General features: G+C 44.4%; 1 protein-coding gene across 9 annotated transcripts in view; it reads right to left on the bottom strand.

The window, feature by feature from the left end:
• Positions 1-17,271, bottom strand: part of TAF5L (TATA-box binding protein associated factor 5 like) — a 32,826-nt gene extending 15,555 nt beyond the window's left edge. The window contains exons 1-5 of one of the 9 annotated variants that reach the window (XM_055425855.2): positions 17,082-17,271; positions 15,705-15,896; positions 7,601-7,768; positions 4,926-5,070; positions 1,685-1,789 (exon numbers count right to left, since the gene is read on the bottom strand). In XM_055425855.2, coding sequence (XP_055281830.2) covers positions 1,685-1,789; positions 4,926-5,067 — 247 coding nt within the window. In that variant the 5' untranslated portion in view covers positions 5,068-5,070; positions 7,601-7,768; positions 15,705-15,896; positions 17,082-17,271. Of the gene's footprint in view, positions 1-1,684; positions 1,790-4,925; positions 5,071-7,596; positions 15,498-15,522; positions 15,897-17,081 lie in introns of those variants that run through there. The other 8 variants (XM_088841817.1, XM_055425853.2, XM_055425851.2 and 5 more) reach the window with 8 other exon arrangements.
• Between the last annotated feature and the right edge of the window lie 117 nt (positions 17,272-17,388).

The following is a 17,388-nucleotide window of genomic DNA, read 5'->3' as shown; positions in this document are numbered from 1 at the left end:
TCCCTGGGATTCTCCAGGCAAGAACACTGGAGTGGGTTGCCATTTCCTTCTCCAATGTGTGAAAGTGAAAAGTGAAAGTGAAGTCGCTCAGTCGTGTCCGACCCTTAGTGACCCCACGGACTGCAGCCTACCAGGCTCCTCCATCCATGGGATTTTCTAGGCAAGAGTACTGGAGTGGCTTGCCATTGCCTTCTCCGAAAGGGAAGTCATAGCTGTATTTTAAAAACCAAGTGAAATAATTTTCTAAATACAGATTATTAAAAAATTTTAAAATTGCTTAAAGCCTCAAAAACCAATGCCAATAGTTAAAAATATCTCATCTCCAAGTTCTTGCTTACCTCTGATTGAAATTATTTTTATAAATCCAATTTTTCTTTTTTTATCTTTAGCCAACAGAGAAAGCAACTGATCACTATTCTGAGATACTTAACATTCATATGATATAATGATCTTACTGGAGTTTCTTTCCAGTTTAAACATAATAGACTCTTTTTATTAAACTGTTAATCTTCACCCTGTTTTAATTTCTGTAACAATTTAACAGACTATTCTCTCCTTATGAATCCCATCACTCAACATCTGTGAAACTGATAAGATAACCCTCTCTAGGGTTTTATTTTGTAACCTTTATCTCCTGTAACATCCTGGTCATTTTGCCCAACTACAGAATGCAGGAAATGTGCATTCTTTGCTTTAAAACACTAGCACTATGAGGGTGAAATAATATGAGAACTGTCAGTGTGTAATCAGGTATATTATTTTTGGTTTATATACTGATTGCTCAGTGTGTAATCAGGTGTATTATTTTTGGGTTATATACTTGATTGCTTACTAACTCAAGGATTGTTCAAAAAAGAAAAATAAAACAACTTCAAAGTATTCGAACTGTAATTTTCTACTAACCAATATGTGGCTAATTACTCTCCATCTGTTGAGGATAGGGAAAGTTTTATATTTCTTGCACTTCAAGGTGTTTTGTGTAAGGAAAGTACTCAACAAAAGACTTTGATTAAGAATCAGAATCAACATAGTCACTTTTATTGTAATCATCTTTCCAACATTAAAATTATAATCAGTTGTCTTAGGACTAGTCAAAATCACTTGGTTTTGCCTTTGAATAGCCTTGTTCTCTATGAGGAACTAAAGGCACCAGACAGGCTACATGACTTCATTTTTAAAAGTGACAAACAGTGAATTATGAAACCTCATTATAATTCGTATCTACTGGTTCTGTATTTCCACGGTTATTACACCACCCACAAACTGGTCTAAATTACAACTTTTAATTTTTTGTGTTGCTGATTCTTGCACTTTTGGAAATAAGGGAAAAAGGCCATTTGAGATGTGCTATCTTACTGGCAGTGATAGCAACGTCCATTTCACATCTGCTGCATGTAAGGAGACATCCTTACAGGGCTGCCTGAGCTTCCACTTATTCCGCACAAGTCACAGTCACTGTGCTGAAGGCCACGGACTACTGAATAGTCCATGCTCAGAGCCCTTTAACCTCCTGATCGAACTCTCAGGAGTTCCAACAAACTATAAGTTTGCATACAAGATTTGTGTTCAACTACCTTTGGATCCCTGGTGCCTAAACCATAGCTGGAACACAGCAGGTTCTGAGGGAAATGTGCGTTACCCTTTTCTAACAAAAGAAGGGTGCTTGCTGGTACCGAGTACTTACCAGTGAGAAAATTCCGCAGCCGTCCGAACTGTACTTCATACTGCTGGGGCTCTGCCTGGCAGGGGGCTGCGGACACTATGTTGGCACAACCAGATTCTGATTGGACTACAGAGGAAGAAACACACAAGATGCGGACAGAAAGACAATCATTAGCCTAAAATGTGACAGGATGGGTGGCAGCTGGTGTTGAGGGGCATCAGTAGCACTGGGTATCTCAGTACATTTTCAAAGGACGTTGGGGCTTCTGGTTAAGTATGACTGACGCATCTACCTGCCCTTCCTGACACCCAGTGACATGACCGTAGAGGAACAAAAGGTATAAAGCACAGGATACACAAGCTGGATGAGAGGAGAGGTGTAGAGATTCATGAGAGACTCCTCTGGACGCATCTGAGCCCAGGACCTGGTACTGCACCATCATGTGCCCTGGGATGGGTCTACCTTCAACCTTGGTGCTGGGCATTCAGGGGACCCTTTCAATCTGGAAATTCACATCTTGCAATTCTGAGAAATTTTCTTCAATCATTTTGTTGACTCTCTCCTGTGTTCTCTTTCTGGGACTCCTACAATTTCTAGATAGGCCTTCTGAACTGATCTTTTTATCTTTCTGCTCTACTCTCTGGGAGGCTTTCTCAACTTTCAACTCTTCTAATGATTTTTCAGTTGTACTGTCATGTAAATACATGTACATACATAAATATGTGGTTTTGAACTGTGGTGTTGGAGAAGACTCTTGAGAGTCCCTTGGACTGCAAGGAGATCCAACCAGTCCATCTTAAAGGAAATCAAACTGAATATTCACTGGAAGGACTGATGCTGAAACTGAAGTTCCAATACTGTGGCCACCCGATGCGAAGAGCCGACTTATTAAAAAAGAACCTTGATGGTGGGAATGACTCAAGGCAGGAGAACGGGACGACAGACGTGAGTTTGAGCAAGCTCTGGTAGTTGGTGATGGACAGAGAAGCCTGGTGTGCTGCAGTTCGTGAGGTCACAAAGAGTCGGACATGACTGAGCAACTGAACAACAACAACATAAACATTTGAATGTTCTTTTTTCTCTCAAAAGAGCCTTCTCTTGTTTTAAGACTATCAGTGATAGTATTTCTGAGGTTTCTTTTCTTTCTGCTGTTTGCTTTCTCCAAGATGCTTCTCATCATTTCTTTTCGTTTCCATTTTTCATGTGAAGTAGATCAGTTTCTTTCAAGGTCTGAACCAACAGTCCCTAGTTTTCTGAAAGTCAGCATCACAGAGCTGATAAGAACTCTGGGCATGGGTTTATCACCCAAGAGGACGTGGATGGCATCTTCCTGGTGATGTCTTTAGGTCTCTTCTGTTGGGCAGGGCGGATTCACCAGGGACAAGCGATAGTTAATCACTTTCCTGGTCAGCAAGTGCTTGGCTGCCAAAGCTCTCAGTAATGGGAGGAGGAAGAAGGCTGGAATCTCAATACTCAGGATGTAAATATACACTTCATCACCATTCTATGAGTTCAAACTTTCCAAAATGAAAAGAAAAGTTCTCCTACCCTTTCTGCTGGGGGTGGGAACCTCAGGACTGGAAAAAGGTGGCTGGGGACTGAGGAGCCATCTTTAGCAACAATCTGGACGAAACACTGACACACATGTAATTAAGCATGGATATAATTAATGCAGCAAGGCTGTAGAGCCATGACATACAACACACAGAGATGGGGAGATGGGTGAGAAGAATCAGTGTCCCCTCCAAAACTCAAGAGACTTGATGGAAGGCTGCACATGTAGGAACAGCCTCCTCCTCCTGCTGCCCCTCCATGAGGAAGCCAGTCTCGAGTCCTCAGTCACGAGTCCTCACCACATCTTCCCCTCACTCTTCTGATGACTGCCTTTCAGCTCAGGCTGTCCTCACTTCAGACTGGATCATTCCGTAGCCTTCTGAGTAGCTCCCCTGGTTCTCATCTGGCCCTTCCTCAGTTAACACGGACACCAGAGTCATCTTCCAAAAATCCACATTTGGTACCTTGGATGCTCCCCTTCAACTCTCCTCCCTGATAAGCTCCTAATGGTTCTTTGGAAACTCAGCTCATTCTTTCTATGATTTACTGACCCCTGACTATATGCTGGGAACCACTAGACCTTCTGGGAAGCCCTCTTGACCTGCTGATCTACCTGTAAAGAGTATGTTCTCTGTTTGCATGGAGGCTGGGCATCCCCCTCACAGGACTCACTATGTTACTCTCCCACGAGTGCTGATTTACCTGCCTCATTTCCCGACTGTAATGTGAAGCACGTCAGAAGCCAGGATCAAGTCTCAGCTCTCTCTAAAACTTCTCAGCATCTGGCCACTGGCAGGCCTCCAAGATTGTCTGCTGAATGCAGACATAATTATTCAGATTACTCAATTAAATTATTCAGGATAAAATTTTATGATAATCACATTTCATGCTTCTCACTTTTCCTGGCAGTTTTCTAGAAGTAACAGGCCCTCTCCTGATATGCCATCATATCTAAATCAAGACAACTGAGAATACAAATTTAACAGTGGTTGCCCTACTGCCTATCAGCAACAGCAGAGGTTCCAAAGAACACAAGGTAGCAGGTGCTTATCCAAGACTGTGATGCCAAGCTCAGAAGGACTTACTCATGTCCAGTACACTGGCCATCTTATTAGAAACAATAAGGCATTCATGAATCTATTCCAAGTCTATCAGCTGGCCCCGCCTTTGTCAGGGGAACCCAGCTGAGTCCGAAGGTGAGGGAGAGTAAGTGAGTCTGACATGGAAGACAAAGAGGCAGATGCCTGCTGGGCTTCTTATGAGGAGCCAGGGCTGAGCTAGAGAAGGCACTGTAATCTTAAGCTTCACCCTTGGCCATTTAAAGATGCTTATAACCAATCTAAAAGTACTTCAGGAAAATTTTCTCAAAATTTTTTCTAAAAAAATCCAATTTCAAAACAATTTCAAACAACAAAAGCAAAAACACATTGTAAGTCTCAGGAATATGCGTATGATGCCAACACTTCCAACCACTTCCCAAAGGACTCATCCTGGAGAACCTGACCTTCCATGAGTGGGGCCCAGGTGAAAAGGGAGAGGTCCATGCAAGAGGGAAGAAACGACCCTGGCCCCGTTCAGGGAAGGAGAAAGTCGCACACAACATTGGGTACAGCTCAAAGACCCTGGGATTCCAAGGAAGGACGTGTCACGAAGGGTTTTCAAAGGGGCACTTGGGTCAGCTGCTGCCTCTGGGAGAGGGGCAAGGTACCTGTGAGACTGGCAGCCATCTCCTCGGTGCTCTGCGACAGCCGCAGGCCTTGCTTCAGCGGGCCATCCGCATCCCCATACTGCCGGCGTTTGAGGTAGCAGGACACGGCCATCTGGATCTGCTCCGTGCGGACCCGTTTCATGACCTATAGGGGAGTCACACGGACAGCTGAATGTCATGCATGGGTAGGGGTCACCGGGCCAACTTGAGAGCCTTAATGACCAACCTTATCCTCTCTCCCACCTTATCTACTGTCCCAATGACCACCTGGCCAACTTCAATCATGGAAAATGAGAATAGTCTAGATATTAGGTTGGTACAAATGTAATTGTAGCCTTTGGATTGTTAAATTTGCTGTTTGATACTGGAATACATTTTTAAATAAATGTGGTTACGTTATATAACATTTTAATGATATTTCTCACCTTATTTTTTTTTTTTTTGCTAATGACTTATTACTTGCTGTTTATTTTATATTTAGACTATGGTAATGAGGTTCAACAAAATGCAAATCTGAACCATTTTCTTATTTGAGTTCAAAATGGGTCATAAAGCAGTGGAGACAACTTGTGCCATCAACAACGCATTTGACCTAGGAACTGCTAATGATCAATTAGCTAATGTGGTGGTTCAAGAAGTTTTGCAAAGGAGACAAGAGCCTTGAAGATGAGGAGAGTAGTGGCTGGCCATCAGAAGCTGACAACGACTAGCTGAGAGCAATTATTGAAGCTGATCCTCTTACGACTACACAAGAAGCTGCTGAAGAACTCAATGTCGACCATTCTACAGTTATTCAGCATTTGAAGCAAATTGGAAAGGTGAAAAAACTTGGTAAATGGGTGCCTCAGGAGCTGACCAAAAAAAAAAAAATCATCATTTTGAAATATTGTCCTCTCTTAATATACACAACAACAATATACCATCTCTCAATCAGATTGTGATGTGGGACAAAAAGTGGATTTAAGATAACAACTAGTGATGACCAGCTCAGTGACTGGACTGAGAAGCAGCTCCAAAGTACTTCCAAAAGCCAAACTTGCACCAAAAAAATGTCACAGTTACTGTTTAGTGGTCTGCTACCTGCCTGATCCACTACAGCTTTCTGAATACCAGTGAAACCGTTATATCTGGGATGTATGCTCAGGAAAGTGATGAGATACACTGAAAACAGCAATGCCTGAAGCCAACACTGATCAACAGAAAGGGCCCAATTCTTCTCCATGACAACGCCTGACTGCAAGTCATAAAACCAATGCTTCGAAAGTTGAATGAATTTGACTACGACGTTTTGCCTCATCCGCTACATTCACCTAACCTCTCGTCAACAGACTACCACTTCTTCAAGCATCTTGACAACTTTTTGCAGGGAAAATGTTTCCACAACCAGCAGAAGGCAGAAAATGCTTTCCAAAAGTTCGTCAAATCCCAAAGCATGCATTTTATGCTACAGGAATAAACATTTTTCTCGCTGGCAAAAATGTGTTGATTGTATAACAGCTCCTATTTTGTTTAATAAAGATGTGTCTGAACCTAGTTATAATGATTTAAAATTCACAGTCCAAAACTGGAATTACTTTTGTACCAACCTAACAATAAAGCCCCACACGGAGAATTGTTACATGTACATGTGTGGCTGTTCGCTTGAGTCCCTTTGCTGCTCACCTGAAACTATCACAACATTGTTAATCAGCTATACCCCAATACAATATAGTTAAAAAAAAAATAGAAGTCCCACAGATTTCCCCCCCAAACTCCATTTAGATCAGTGTGTTTACATTTCAGTCATGTTGTTTACCTCTTTCACTCTTGATCTGTAACACCATGTACAGATAAGCATCAAAATAATAAGAGGATATGTATACATATTAGAAAATTTCTCAGGGAATTCTTTTAATTTTATTCTTGGCTGTGCTGGGTCTCCGCTGTCTTGTGTGAGCTTTCTCTAGTTGTGACAAAAAGGGGCTACTCGCTATTTGAACTGCACAGGTTCTCATGGCAGTGACCTCTCTTGTTGCAGAGCACCAGCTCTAGGGCACACGGGCTTCCATGGTTGTGGCTCTTGGGCTTAGGTGCCCCACGACACGTGGGTACTTCTTGGACTAGGGACTGAACCCACATTCCCTGCACTGGCATGTGAACTCTCAATGGACCACCAGGGAAATTCTCTCATGAATTCTTATAAGGGAGGAAATGCAGGGGTAATAGTCAAACTAATTTGAGGTGGTAACTCAAGCTAGTTTGAAAGTTCCCCTTCAAAAAGACTGTTTTCCTTGATTGCTAAATTTATGATCAAGAATGACAGAAACTCCTTGGACTTCCCTAGTGGTCCAGTGGTTAAGACAATGTGCTCCCAATGCCGGGGGCCCAGGTTTAATCCCTGGTCAAGGAACTAGGGGCTTCCCTGGTGGCTCAGATGGTAAAGAATCTGCCTGCAATGCAGGAGACTCGGGTTTGATCCCTGGGTCAGGAAAATCCCCCAGAGAAGGGAATGGCAACCCACTCCAGTATTCTTGCCTGGAGAATGCCATGGACAGAGGAGCCTGGTGAACTACAGTCCATGGGGTCGCAAAGAGTTGGACATGACCAAGTGACTAACATTTTCACTTCAGCGAACGATCCCACATGCCATAACTAAGACCTGGCCCAGCCAAATATATATATATATACACACACACACAGAATATCAGGAATCCCTGATGCTGCTATTGGCCTCAAACACTCCTCTGCCTGGAGAAAAGAATACTGCAGTCCAGATGAACACTGACAGCTGGATGAATTTTCTAGGTTCACTCCGGTGATATGAAAAATATTTTCTTCTTCAGAATCAAAACATGGTGTCCATTCTGGAATGCAAACAACATTATCTGTACACATGTGATTGTCCCCATCAGGGTAACTTTCTTTAAATCAAGGGCTTCTAATTTTTTGGTCTGTGTGTGGAAGATATGTTTTTGATCATTTATTTGGATATGTTTAAGTTTTCAGTTTCAATTATAGGCACTGGACTTCTCTTTTGTGATTTCCACCATTTGTTTTGAGGTTTAAAATCCCTCGCATTCCAAAAATCTGTTATTCTTTAAATATTAAAAAATTTATTATCCATTGAAATTTCTTTTGGTGAATAACCAAATAACTATTTTATCCAGATATTGCACCAAACAAGCTGTTCCAAAATCACTGACAAATAATCCTTGCAAACTGATTCATGTTAACTCTTTCAAAACATAATCTGAAGATTTTTTAAAACATAATTTGAAGACTGACTTTTCAATTGCATAAAAGTCATACAACAAACAGTATAAGGCTGGAGATATGCATATACAAAATTACATATATTTATATACAAATATAAAATGTTACAACATCATAAATGTTATTTTAAACCAAGCATATAGAATGATTATATTATCTATGCATTTCATTTCTGGATTACTAGAGACAGTATGAAATATTTGTTAAAAAGGAGAGGTAGTGGGTCTGATATGGCTGAGTCAGTGATACAATGAAACATATATCTAACTTCAAGAATTCTTAGTCTCCAAACTCTTCCAAAGCAACCCAATTCCTCATATTTTAGCTGAAACTAAAACTTTTCCAGATTTTCCTACTAACCATATCTTATTGCCATGGGAATGCAAACTATCAATGTATGTTCCTTAGTGTTTCAAATAAGATGGGAGTTAAGAGGTTACCTGTCTGACAGGAAAAACATGTACACAGGAAAGACATGGGAAACCTGACAGAGCAGACCCTGAAATGACAAGGGAACCCAAGGTGGGACAATGTACATGTATGTTTAAAGAGAGGGGGAACAGAGACAGCAAAGAGAAAGCAGCTAGAACAACAGTTTAAAAAAAACACACAACTGGCCCTATTGGGGATCACTAGAAACTAGTCTGTAAATACAGATTCTAATGAATTTGCCCAAATTAGCTGCCCCAATGGGGTCGCACAGAGTCGAACACGACTGAAATGGCTTAGCAGCAGCTGCCCCAAACAGCAGATTCTTCTGGCTCCAAACCACCACTTATGAGGACCTTCCCTGAGGGTAGGCAGTGAATCATCTGCAAGGCCATGGATCTCAAGGGGAGAAGCGCAGGCGTTAAGTCTCTTTTACAGCTGCACTCAACTGAAACATCAGAAACGTGAGCAAACCAAGTTCCCTGGACTAGATTCCAGTGCACACATATTTTAAATGAAATAAATAATAAATGAAAAGAGTTCTGCAAAGAAATCAATCCCTCTCCCTTGACCGATTTTCCTAGATGCCATGTTGTTTTTCAGTAGCTAAATCCTTTCTGACTCTTTTGCGACTGCATGGACTGTAGCCCACCAGGCTCCTCTATCTGTGGGATTTCCCAGGCAAGAATACTGGAGAGGGTTGCCATTTCCTTCTCCAAAGGATCTTCCCTACCCAGGGATTGAACCCACGTCTCTTGCTTGGCAGGTGAATTCTTTACCACTGAGCCACCTGGGAAGCCTGATTTCCACAGTACTATGTGATTCATGGGGTCACAAAGAGTCGGACACAACTGAGCAACTGAACTGAACTGAACACCCATAAATGGACACATAAAAAAAAGAAAAAAACAAAACAAAACAAACCCTCCTTAAAATGGACCTGTCTTTCTGAGAGACTCAGGCATGAAACTAACACTGCAATTCCCTTAACTGTTTATCTTTTCCCCTATTTATAAAATCTTTTAAATTTAAATTGATTTTCAATCTAATTACATCTTTGTCAAAAATGTTCAGGTTTTCTCTTAATTTTCAATTGATACAAAATATTTTAACTTTAAAGTTAAAAATACATAATACATACCTTTCTTTTCACATCAGGTTATTAGTATTTCTGGAAACTAAAATGAGGATTCTAACCTAACATGTATCTATTTCTCATGCATTAAGAGTTATCTACTATTTAATACTTCAACAAAGTTGCTACAGAAGATCAGGACAGGCTCACCTTCCTGCCTCAAAGTAACACCAGGAAGGAAGAACCACAGCTGCTCTCTTAACACTCTCCCTGCAGCCTAACCCCACCCACTTATGTTCAAATGTGTGTGGATAGAGGGGTGCTTAAAGAGATAGCCCCAGCCCAGCAATTCATGGGCTAAGGACTACCCAATTCCATGAGATGCCGATAGAGTACCATATGAATAGTGGGTCTCCCCTAACCCCTAAGATACAAGGTGACAGCTTTGAGGATAAATGAGTTAAAAACAAATTCAGGCAAACTCACCACCACTATCTTCAAATTGATTCCCTAACTGAGTATACGGACAGCAGCTAGATGTTTCTGTGGGGTTTTTTTAAGTGTATGTTTTCCAGTTGTAATGCTTAAAAACTGATGAAAATCATTGTATCCTTTTAAAGTGAGATGTTAAGTGCCTGCTAGGGACTTGCACATCAGTTCTCTTCTCTTTCACTGCAGCATTCTACATGCTTGCAAACTCCATTGACAGATCATTCTAAGTAGCATCTAAAAACCTAAGTTTTTGCCTTAATCATCATGATTAAATGCTTTGTGGAAATATAAATCATAGATTAAAATAAATGAACCAGACTATTCTCGGTTTCAGTCATACATGATATAATTTTAAAACTTGCAGAATATACTTGAACTAAAAGTTGTGTTCTTTCCCATGGTGTCCTAAGAAATAAATCCCACAAGAATAAGGCTCACGGGGTTCAGGGAGCAATGTACAATCTGGGAGGGGATAGGGTGGAGCAGATATCATACAGTCTGGCAGCCTGATGACACTAGAAATTGATCTTTTCTAACATCAGCTGTGACCTCCATAAAGTTCCAGAAGTCTTTTCTTGTCAAATACTTTCTTTTCCCAGAGCTTCCTACCCCTAGCCATTCCAAACCTGCACTAGTCTCCTCACCCAGCCAGTCAACATCAGTGAGCTGTTTACTAAGACTTGAGATTCCTCAACTCTTGTCAAATCTAAGTCGTTTCCCCCCTACTATCTTACCTGGTTTCCAGGCTGCTGAGCATGCCACCTCCCCTGCAAGCGGGTTCCCTCTTCCATGCTTCACATTCCCTGCATCACAGCACCAGTGACACAAGACTCTATCCTGTCTGTAGTCAGATCACCTTTTTGAGCTCAAGACTGATGCTGGATGCTGCCAACATCTGAAATGCAATGTGCTCAAATTCTCTTCCTTCCATACTTCCTCCTTCTAGTTTTCCTAGCCAGCTTAATGGTGCCACCAACCACCAACAGAGACAACAACAATAAAAACCACAAACGAAATCAACCAAACAAGCAAAAACTAGTGGTCATCTTCTCTTGTCCCCCCCAACCTCACTTCTAAACGGCCATCATCTCCTTCTATTCCAGGCAGGATTCTGTCTCGGAGCCACTGTGCTACTACATCCTCACTGCTGCTTTTTGACAGCATAAATCACTGCTCACCTGGACTATTCCAATACCCTCCCACCTCTAGGCCTACCTCAAACACCCACCCTCTTGAAGGCGGTCAGAGAAAAAGACAAATCTGATTATGCTGCTGCTGCTAAGCCACTTCAGTCGTGTCCAACGCTGTGTGACCCCATAGACGGAAGCCCACCAGGCTCCCCGTCCCCGGGATTCTCCAGGCAAGAACACTGGAGCGGGCTGCCATTTCCTTTTCCAATGTGTGAAAGTGAAAAGTGAAAGTGAGGTCGCTCAGTGGTGTCTGACCCTTAGCGACCCCATGGACTGCAGCCTACCAGGCTCCTCCATCCATGGGATTTTCTAGGCAAGAGTACTGGAGTGGCTTGCCAGTGCCTTCTCCGCTGATTATCCTGCTGCTGCTGCTAAGTCACTTCAGTTGTGTCTGACTCTGTGTGACCCCATAGACGGAAGCCCACCAGGCTCCCCCGTCCCTGGGATTCTCCAGGCAAGAACACCGGAGTGGGTTGCCATTTCCTTCTCCAATGTGTGAAAGTGAAAAGTGAAAGTGAAGTCGCTCAGTTGTGTCCGACCCTTAGCGACCCCACGGACTGCAGCCTACCAGGCTCCTCCATCCATGGGATTTTCTAGGCAAGAGTACTGGAGTGGCTTGCCATTGCCTTCTCCGGCTGATTATGCTACGCTATGCTAAAAACCATCCTCCACAACCCATGCCAGCTGCCCTCTCCTGCCATCACTGTTTCTTAGTTGCCCCAGATGAACAGTTCCCTAGAACAGGGGTTTTATCTTGGAAAGTCACATTAGAAATAAAGTGAGCTTTGTATAGCTCCTGCTTGGAATTCTCAACGGCTTACTTTGGGCATTTGATTTCTCTGGATTTTATGAACCAAGAAAGCCACAAATATTTAATTCCTACTTCAACACTGTTTTAGGGCTCAGAAAACTTATTTCTATACAAAATTTTGTTAACGTGGAAGGGTATGGCACAATCTATAGAATGGCTACCTATACCTACCATGTCTGATTTTATAAAGAAAACTTTTCACATGTACTCCATTTACAACGTCTGCAGACAGAAGAAACAGCATACTGTGCTCTCAGAATAAGGGGGATATGGTTTCCTATGATTATCATTCTCCTATGTTTCAATCCTTTGAAACAGGATTCAAATGAGGTTTTGGAGATGCTTTAGTGACATTAAACCCTCGTGTGTGTCTCAGTGGAAAGATCACTTTTTTATTCTAGAGTAGTACTGCCCATGGGCTTCCCATCTGCCAGTGCAGGAGATGTGGGTTCAATTCCTGGGTCGGGAAGATCCCTTGGAGAAGGAAATGACAACCACTTCAGTATTCCTGCCTGGGAAATCCCATGGACAGAGAAGCCTGGAGGGCTATAGTACATGGGGTTACAAAAGACTGGGACATGACTTAACAACTAAAACAACAGTACTGCCCATAGGACTTCCTGCAATGATGGAAATGTTGTACATCTGCACTGTTCAGTGTGGTAGCCATCAGCCACAAAGGGCTATGTAGTAATTAAAATGTGACTAATGCAACTTAAGAATTGAAGTTTTCATTTTAATTAAAGCAACCACACGTGGCCAACGCTTACTGTATTCAACAACACAGTTCCAGAGCATGGTATTATTTTATGAAAGTAAAGCAGCAGTATTATAACTTAAAAATGTCAATTCACAAAGTTTTGCAAAATACTTCTGATCACTGAATTGCCAAATCTGCAAAAGTTGAGTATTTTGCTTGTAAAAATGGTACTACACTTTTCTTATTATCAAACCAGTTGCTCAGTCGTGTCCGACTCTTTGCGACTCCATGGACTGTAGCCCACCAGGTTCCTCTGTCCATGGGATTTCCCAGGCAAGAATACTGGAGTGGGTTGCCATTTCCTTCTCCAGGGGATTTTCCTGACCCAGGGATCGAACCAGGGTCTCCGGCATTGCGGGCAGACGCTTTACCGTCTGAGCCACCAGGGAATTCCTACTAAGATACAGATACATTTAAATACATCTTATTAGAAAGATATCTGATTGCTAAACAAAGATTTATGAATGGGAATTTTCTATAGTATTTTCTAAAGCTTGCCAATATTCAATGTTCTTTAAACCACCTTCAACTTAAAAAAAAAACGAGAAGGGAAAAAGGAATTTGTTTCCGCAAACAGAACAGCAGTTACTTTCTGTAAAACATTCAAATAAAAGCAAGCTCAAACCTAAGACAACTTTACCCTTGCAATAAGAAAATTAATAAAGAAAAATATTTGGTTAACTTAAAAAAAGATTCCATTCCTGGATCAGGAAGATCCCCCTGGAGGAGGGCATGGCAGTCCACTCCAGTACTCTTGCCTGAGAATCCTATGGACAGAAGAGCCTGGCGTGCTCTAGTCTATAGAATCAGGAACCACTGACCAGCAAAGAGGCAGACACCACTAAAGCACGCAAGCATCCACTTACATCTTCAACATCTATGCCTCTGTGGTCACTTTAGCCACTTTGAATCATCAATTCCATTTTCTAGAACACATCACCTTCGCATCTATCAAATCACCTATGACAGAGCAGTTCTTGAACACGCACATCACTGGAAATCTCAACAAAGCCATCAAACCCATTCAGGTGGGCATACCTTTCACTCAGTCGTATCCAACTCTTTGCGACCCCATAGACTATAGCCTACCAGGCTACTCTGTCCATACGATTTTCCAGGTAATAGTACTGGAGTGGATTGCCATTTCCTTCTCCAGGGGATCTTCCCAACCCAGGGCTTGAACCCGCATCTCCCGCATTGTAGACAGATGCTTTACCGCCTGAGCCACCAGGGAAGTCCTATTAATACTATACTGGTTGTATAAATAATCCCAAACTAGCATTGACTGAGATTGTTTCAGTCCAGTACATTTCCCAAATGGCACCTTGTTGTTGGAAAGCATAATTACAGTGTTTGTAATAGGAGACACTTAAGCATGTGGTGACACTTTCTTTTAAGAGGGATACTTTCAGGGATACTTTGTCAACAAAGGTCCGTCTAGTCAAAGCTATGGTTTTTCCAGCAGTCATGTATGGATGTGAGAGTTGGACTATAAAGAAAGCTGAGCACTGAAGAACTGATGCTTTTGAACTGTGGTGTTGGAGAAGACTCTTGAGAGTCCCTTGGACTGCGAGGAGATCCAACGAGTCCATCCTAAAGGAGATCAGTCCTGGGTGTTCATTGGAGAGACTGTTGTTGAAGTTGAAACTCCAATACTTTGGCCACCTGATGCGAAGAGCTGACTCATTTATAAAGATCCTGATGCTGGGAAAGATTGAGGGCAGGAGAAGAAGGGGACGACAGAGGATGAGATGGCTGGATGGCATCACTGACACAATGGACATGGGTTTGGGTGAACTCCGGGAGTTGATGATGGACAGGGAGGCCTGCCGTGCTGCGGTTCATGGGGTAGCAAAGAGTTGGACATGACTGAACTGAACTTCAGGGGGGAGGTGGGGGGGAAATCCTGCCTTGTAGTTAGGCATATACAATACATCCCTAAAGATCTTTTCAAGAGAAAAACTTGCCTGGAATGGTCTCCAGGTTTCTTCATGCCTTCTCAAAGTGCTCTCTAAGCTTTCTTATTTGGATTAAAATGCCTGCCTCTGGTAAGCAGTCCTTTTCCTTTCAGAGTCAAAGGCAGACACATAGCTACCAGGACAAGTGGCTGGGCCTTCCCTACTTCCAATTCCACATTAGTAATTGTCAATTCCACATTACTGTAGGTATAATCTTTCCAAAAAGCTAATCTGATGCCATCTGTGCTAAGTTTAAAAACTTTCTCCTTCCTCCACCAGTGGGGAAGATAAAAAAAAAAAAATCCCATCTCCACCTCCTCATCTCAAGGTTACTCTGATCTGTCTTTGTTTACAAAGCAGGTGGGTACCACCCTGCTATCTAGCCTTAGGGGCTTTGGTCAAATGCTCCTTCTTTAACTGGAGGAACCCCTCCCCCTTCTCTCTCCCCCAACTGGCACTCCTACCTGGTTTACCTAAGTCTCACTCAGGCTTCACAGCCCAGCCTGGCCATCTCCTCCTCAAGCCTGATTCCCTCTGCCCACCAAACCCAGGAACAAACTTCTATCCTGGGAATCACCACACTATTAGTTTCCTACAGCACCACTATACTAATACCTAGCACTTACTGACCCATAGGGTAGGGAACATTCCTCAGATGAGAAAGTTGAGGCTCACAGAAGTCAGACAGGTGCCATGGGGTCCACAGTGCCAGAAGGGGCGCTTGGGTTACCTGGCTGCTGGGTCTGAGCTCTTCCCCTTTATGTCTTGCTGCTCCAAGGGTTCTCTTGGGGAACAGAACAGTGAGAACTTACCACACACTTGTTGAAGGCATGATCAGAACAGTTACTACCTGAGAAGCTGCCTGTCACAGAGAGGCTAGGAAGGGCTTCTAGCACTGTCCTGGGTAATGCTGTTTAACAGCATCTTTGGGGCCTCCTTCCAGCTGAATCATCAAACAAAATCCTTTCGCCAAAGACGTTCTTCATAGGTATTATGAAGGATGTCTGTTTGCAAAAGTAAAACCAAAAAATTGGTTGACTGCATAGTTAAGGGAGGGCTTTACCTAATTTCCCAGTGACAGAACCAAAGTATAAACTTCACACATTTAGAGTCAGAAGCATCAAAATCACTCCCAAACACACTGATTCACCGTTGATGACTAAAAACAAAAAAATGCTCAAGGTAAGCCCACTTTTTGGTTTTCCAGTTTAATACGGATTCTTAAGGCAGGAAATATTTATAATTCATAAAAATCAAAAGTTAGCACGCTACACATTTAATGCAAAAAATTTACGCCCACAAGGAACCTACAAAGTACTCTACCAGAAAAGTAATTGCAATAGCCAATAACTAGTATTAACAGAACACATCCTATTTATCAGGCATTTTCATAGACGTTATTCCTGTTTTGGGTCTCCTTTAAAAAGTCCACTTTTAAGTTATCAGTCAATACCCCAGAAGAAGAAACGAACGGTCATAGAGATTACAGGTAGGTACATGGTTTCCACAGAAGGCCGATGTAGTCACCAAGCCCATCCACTACGAGAAGCTTCCCTGGGTGTAATGACATGGCCCGAACTCCTCTTCGGAATACCACCCTCAAGCAGGACTGGGACCCAGACCGAGGTCGGCCCCCGCAGTCCCCTTCCACCCACCGCCACGCTGGGTCACCTAGGAGCAGACAGTCCCCGCGCGCCCCTCCCGGGCGGCCCGGGTCCCGCAGGCCGGCTCTCGGCTCCGAGACCGCCACCTGCAAGGTCAGAGGTCAGAGCTCAGCGGGCCGCCGCGGGGGGCCGGCCCGGGGCGCCCCCGCCGCGGTCTGCAGGGCCCCGCTTCCGCCGAGCGCAGGACGCCGGCTCCCTCACCTTCGGCTCCCCGCCCGAGCCTCGCCCAGGCGCTCCGCGGCCTCCCGGCTCCGCGGCGCTCAGCCCGCAGCCGGCTGTCACGGGCGCGGCCGCCTCGAGGGCGCCCTTGCAGGTGGGCATCGCCGCGCTCGTCGGCGTCCGCCAGCCACCAGGTGCCAAGTTTCATCCCGACTCTGGCCCAGACAGACTGCTCGAGCTTAAACGCCCGAGAGAGCGGGCCCGCGCTCCGGGCCCCCAGGCGGGCCGCCGCCCGCAGCCACGCCGGCCCGCCCCGCCCCCACTGCCTAGGCCGCGCCGCCGCCCGCGCCCGCCGCCCGCACTCACTGAACATCCCAGGCGGCTCCCGCTGCCCCCGCCGCCGCCGCCGCCGGGGTCGCCCCGCGTCCGCCTCCGTCGCCTTCGCGGCAGGCTCGCTTTCCGCGGCCGGCTCAGCCGGACCCCCGAGCCCCGAGCCCCGCCGCCCCCGGGGCGGCTCTGGGCGGCCGCCCCATGACTGACTAACGCGGAGCCGCCGCGGGCTGGGCCGGGCCGCTCGGGCCTCGACGCGCAACTGTCTCCGCCAATGGGCGCGGCGCCTCGGCACTCGGCTGGCGATGCCTGGCGCGCGCCGCCCCGCCCCCGCGCTCTTTCC

This window comes from Moschus berezovskii, chromosome 12 (genome assembly GCF_049115385.1).
Source record: "Moschus berezovskii isolate FMDL1 chromosome 12, NW_MosBer_1.0, whole genome shotgun sequence".
Lineage (NCBI taxonomy): Eukaryota > Metazoa > Chordata > Mammalia > Artiodactyla > Moschidae > Moschus > Moschus berezovskii.
Note: the sequence above shows the minus strand (reverse complement) of the source record. Positions and strands in the feature narration are given on the sequence as shown.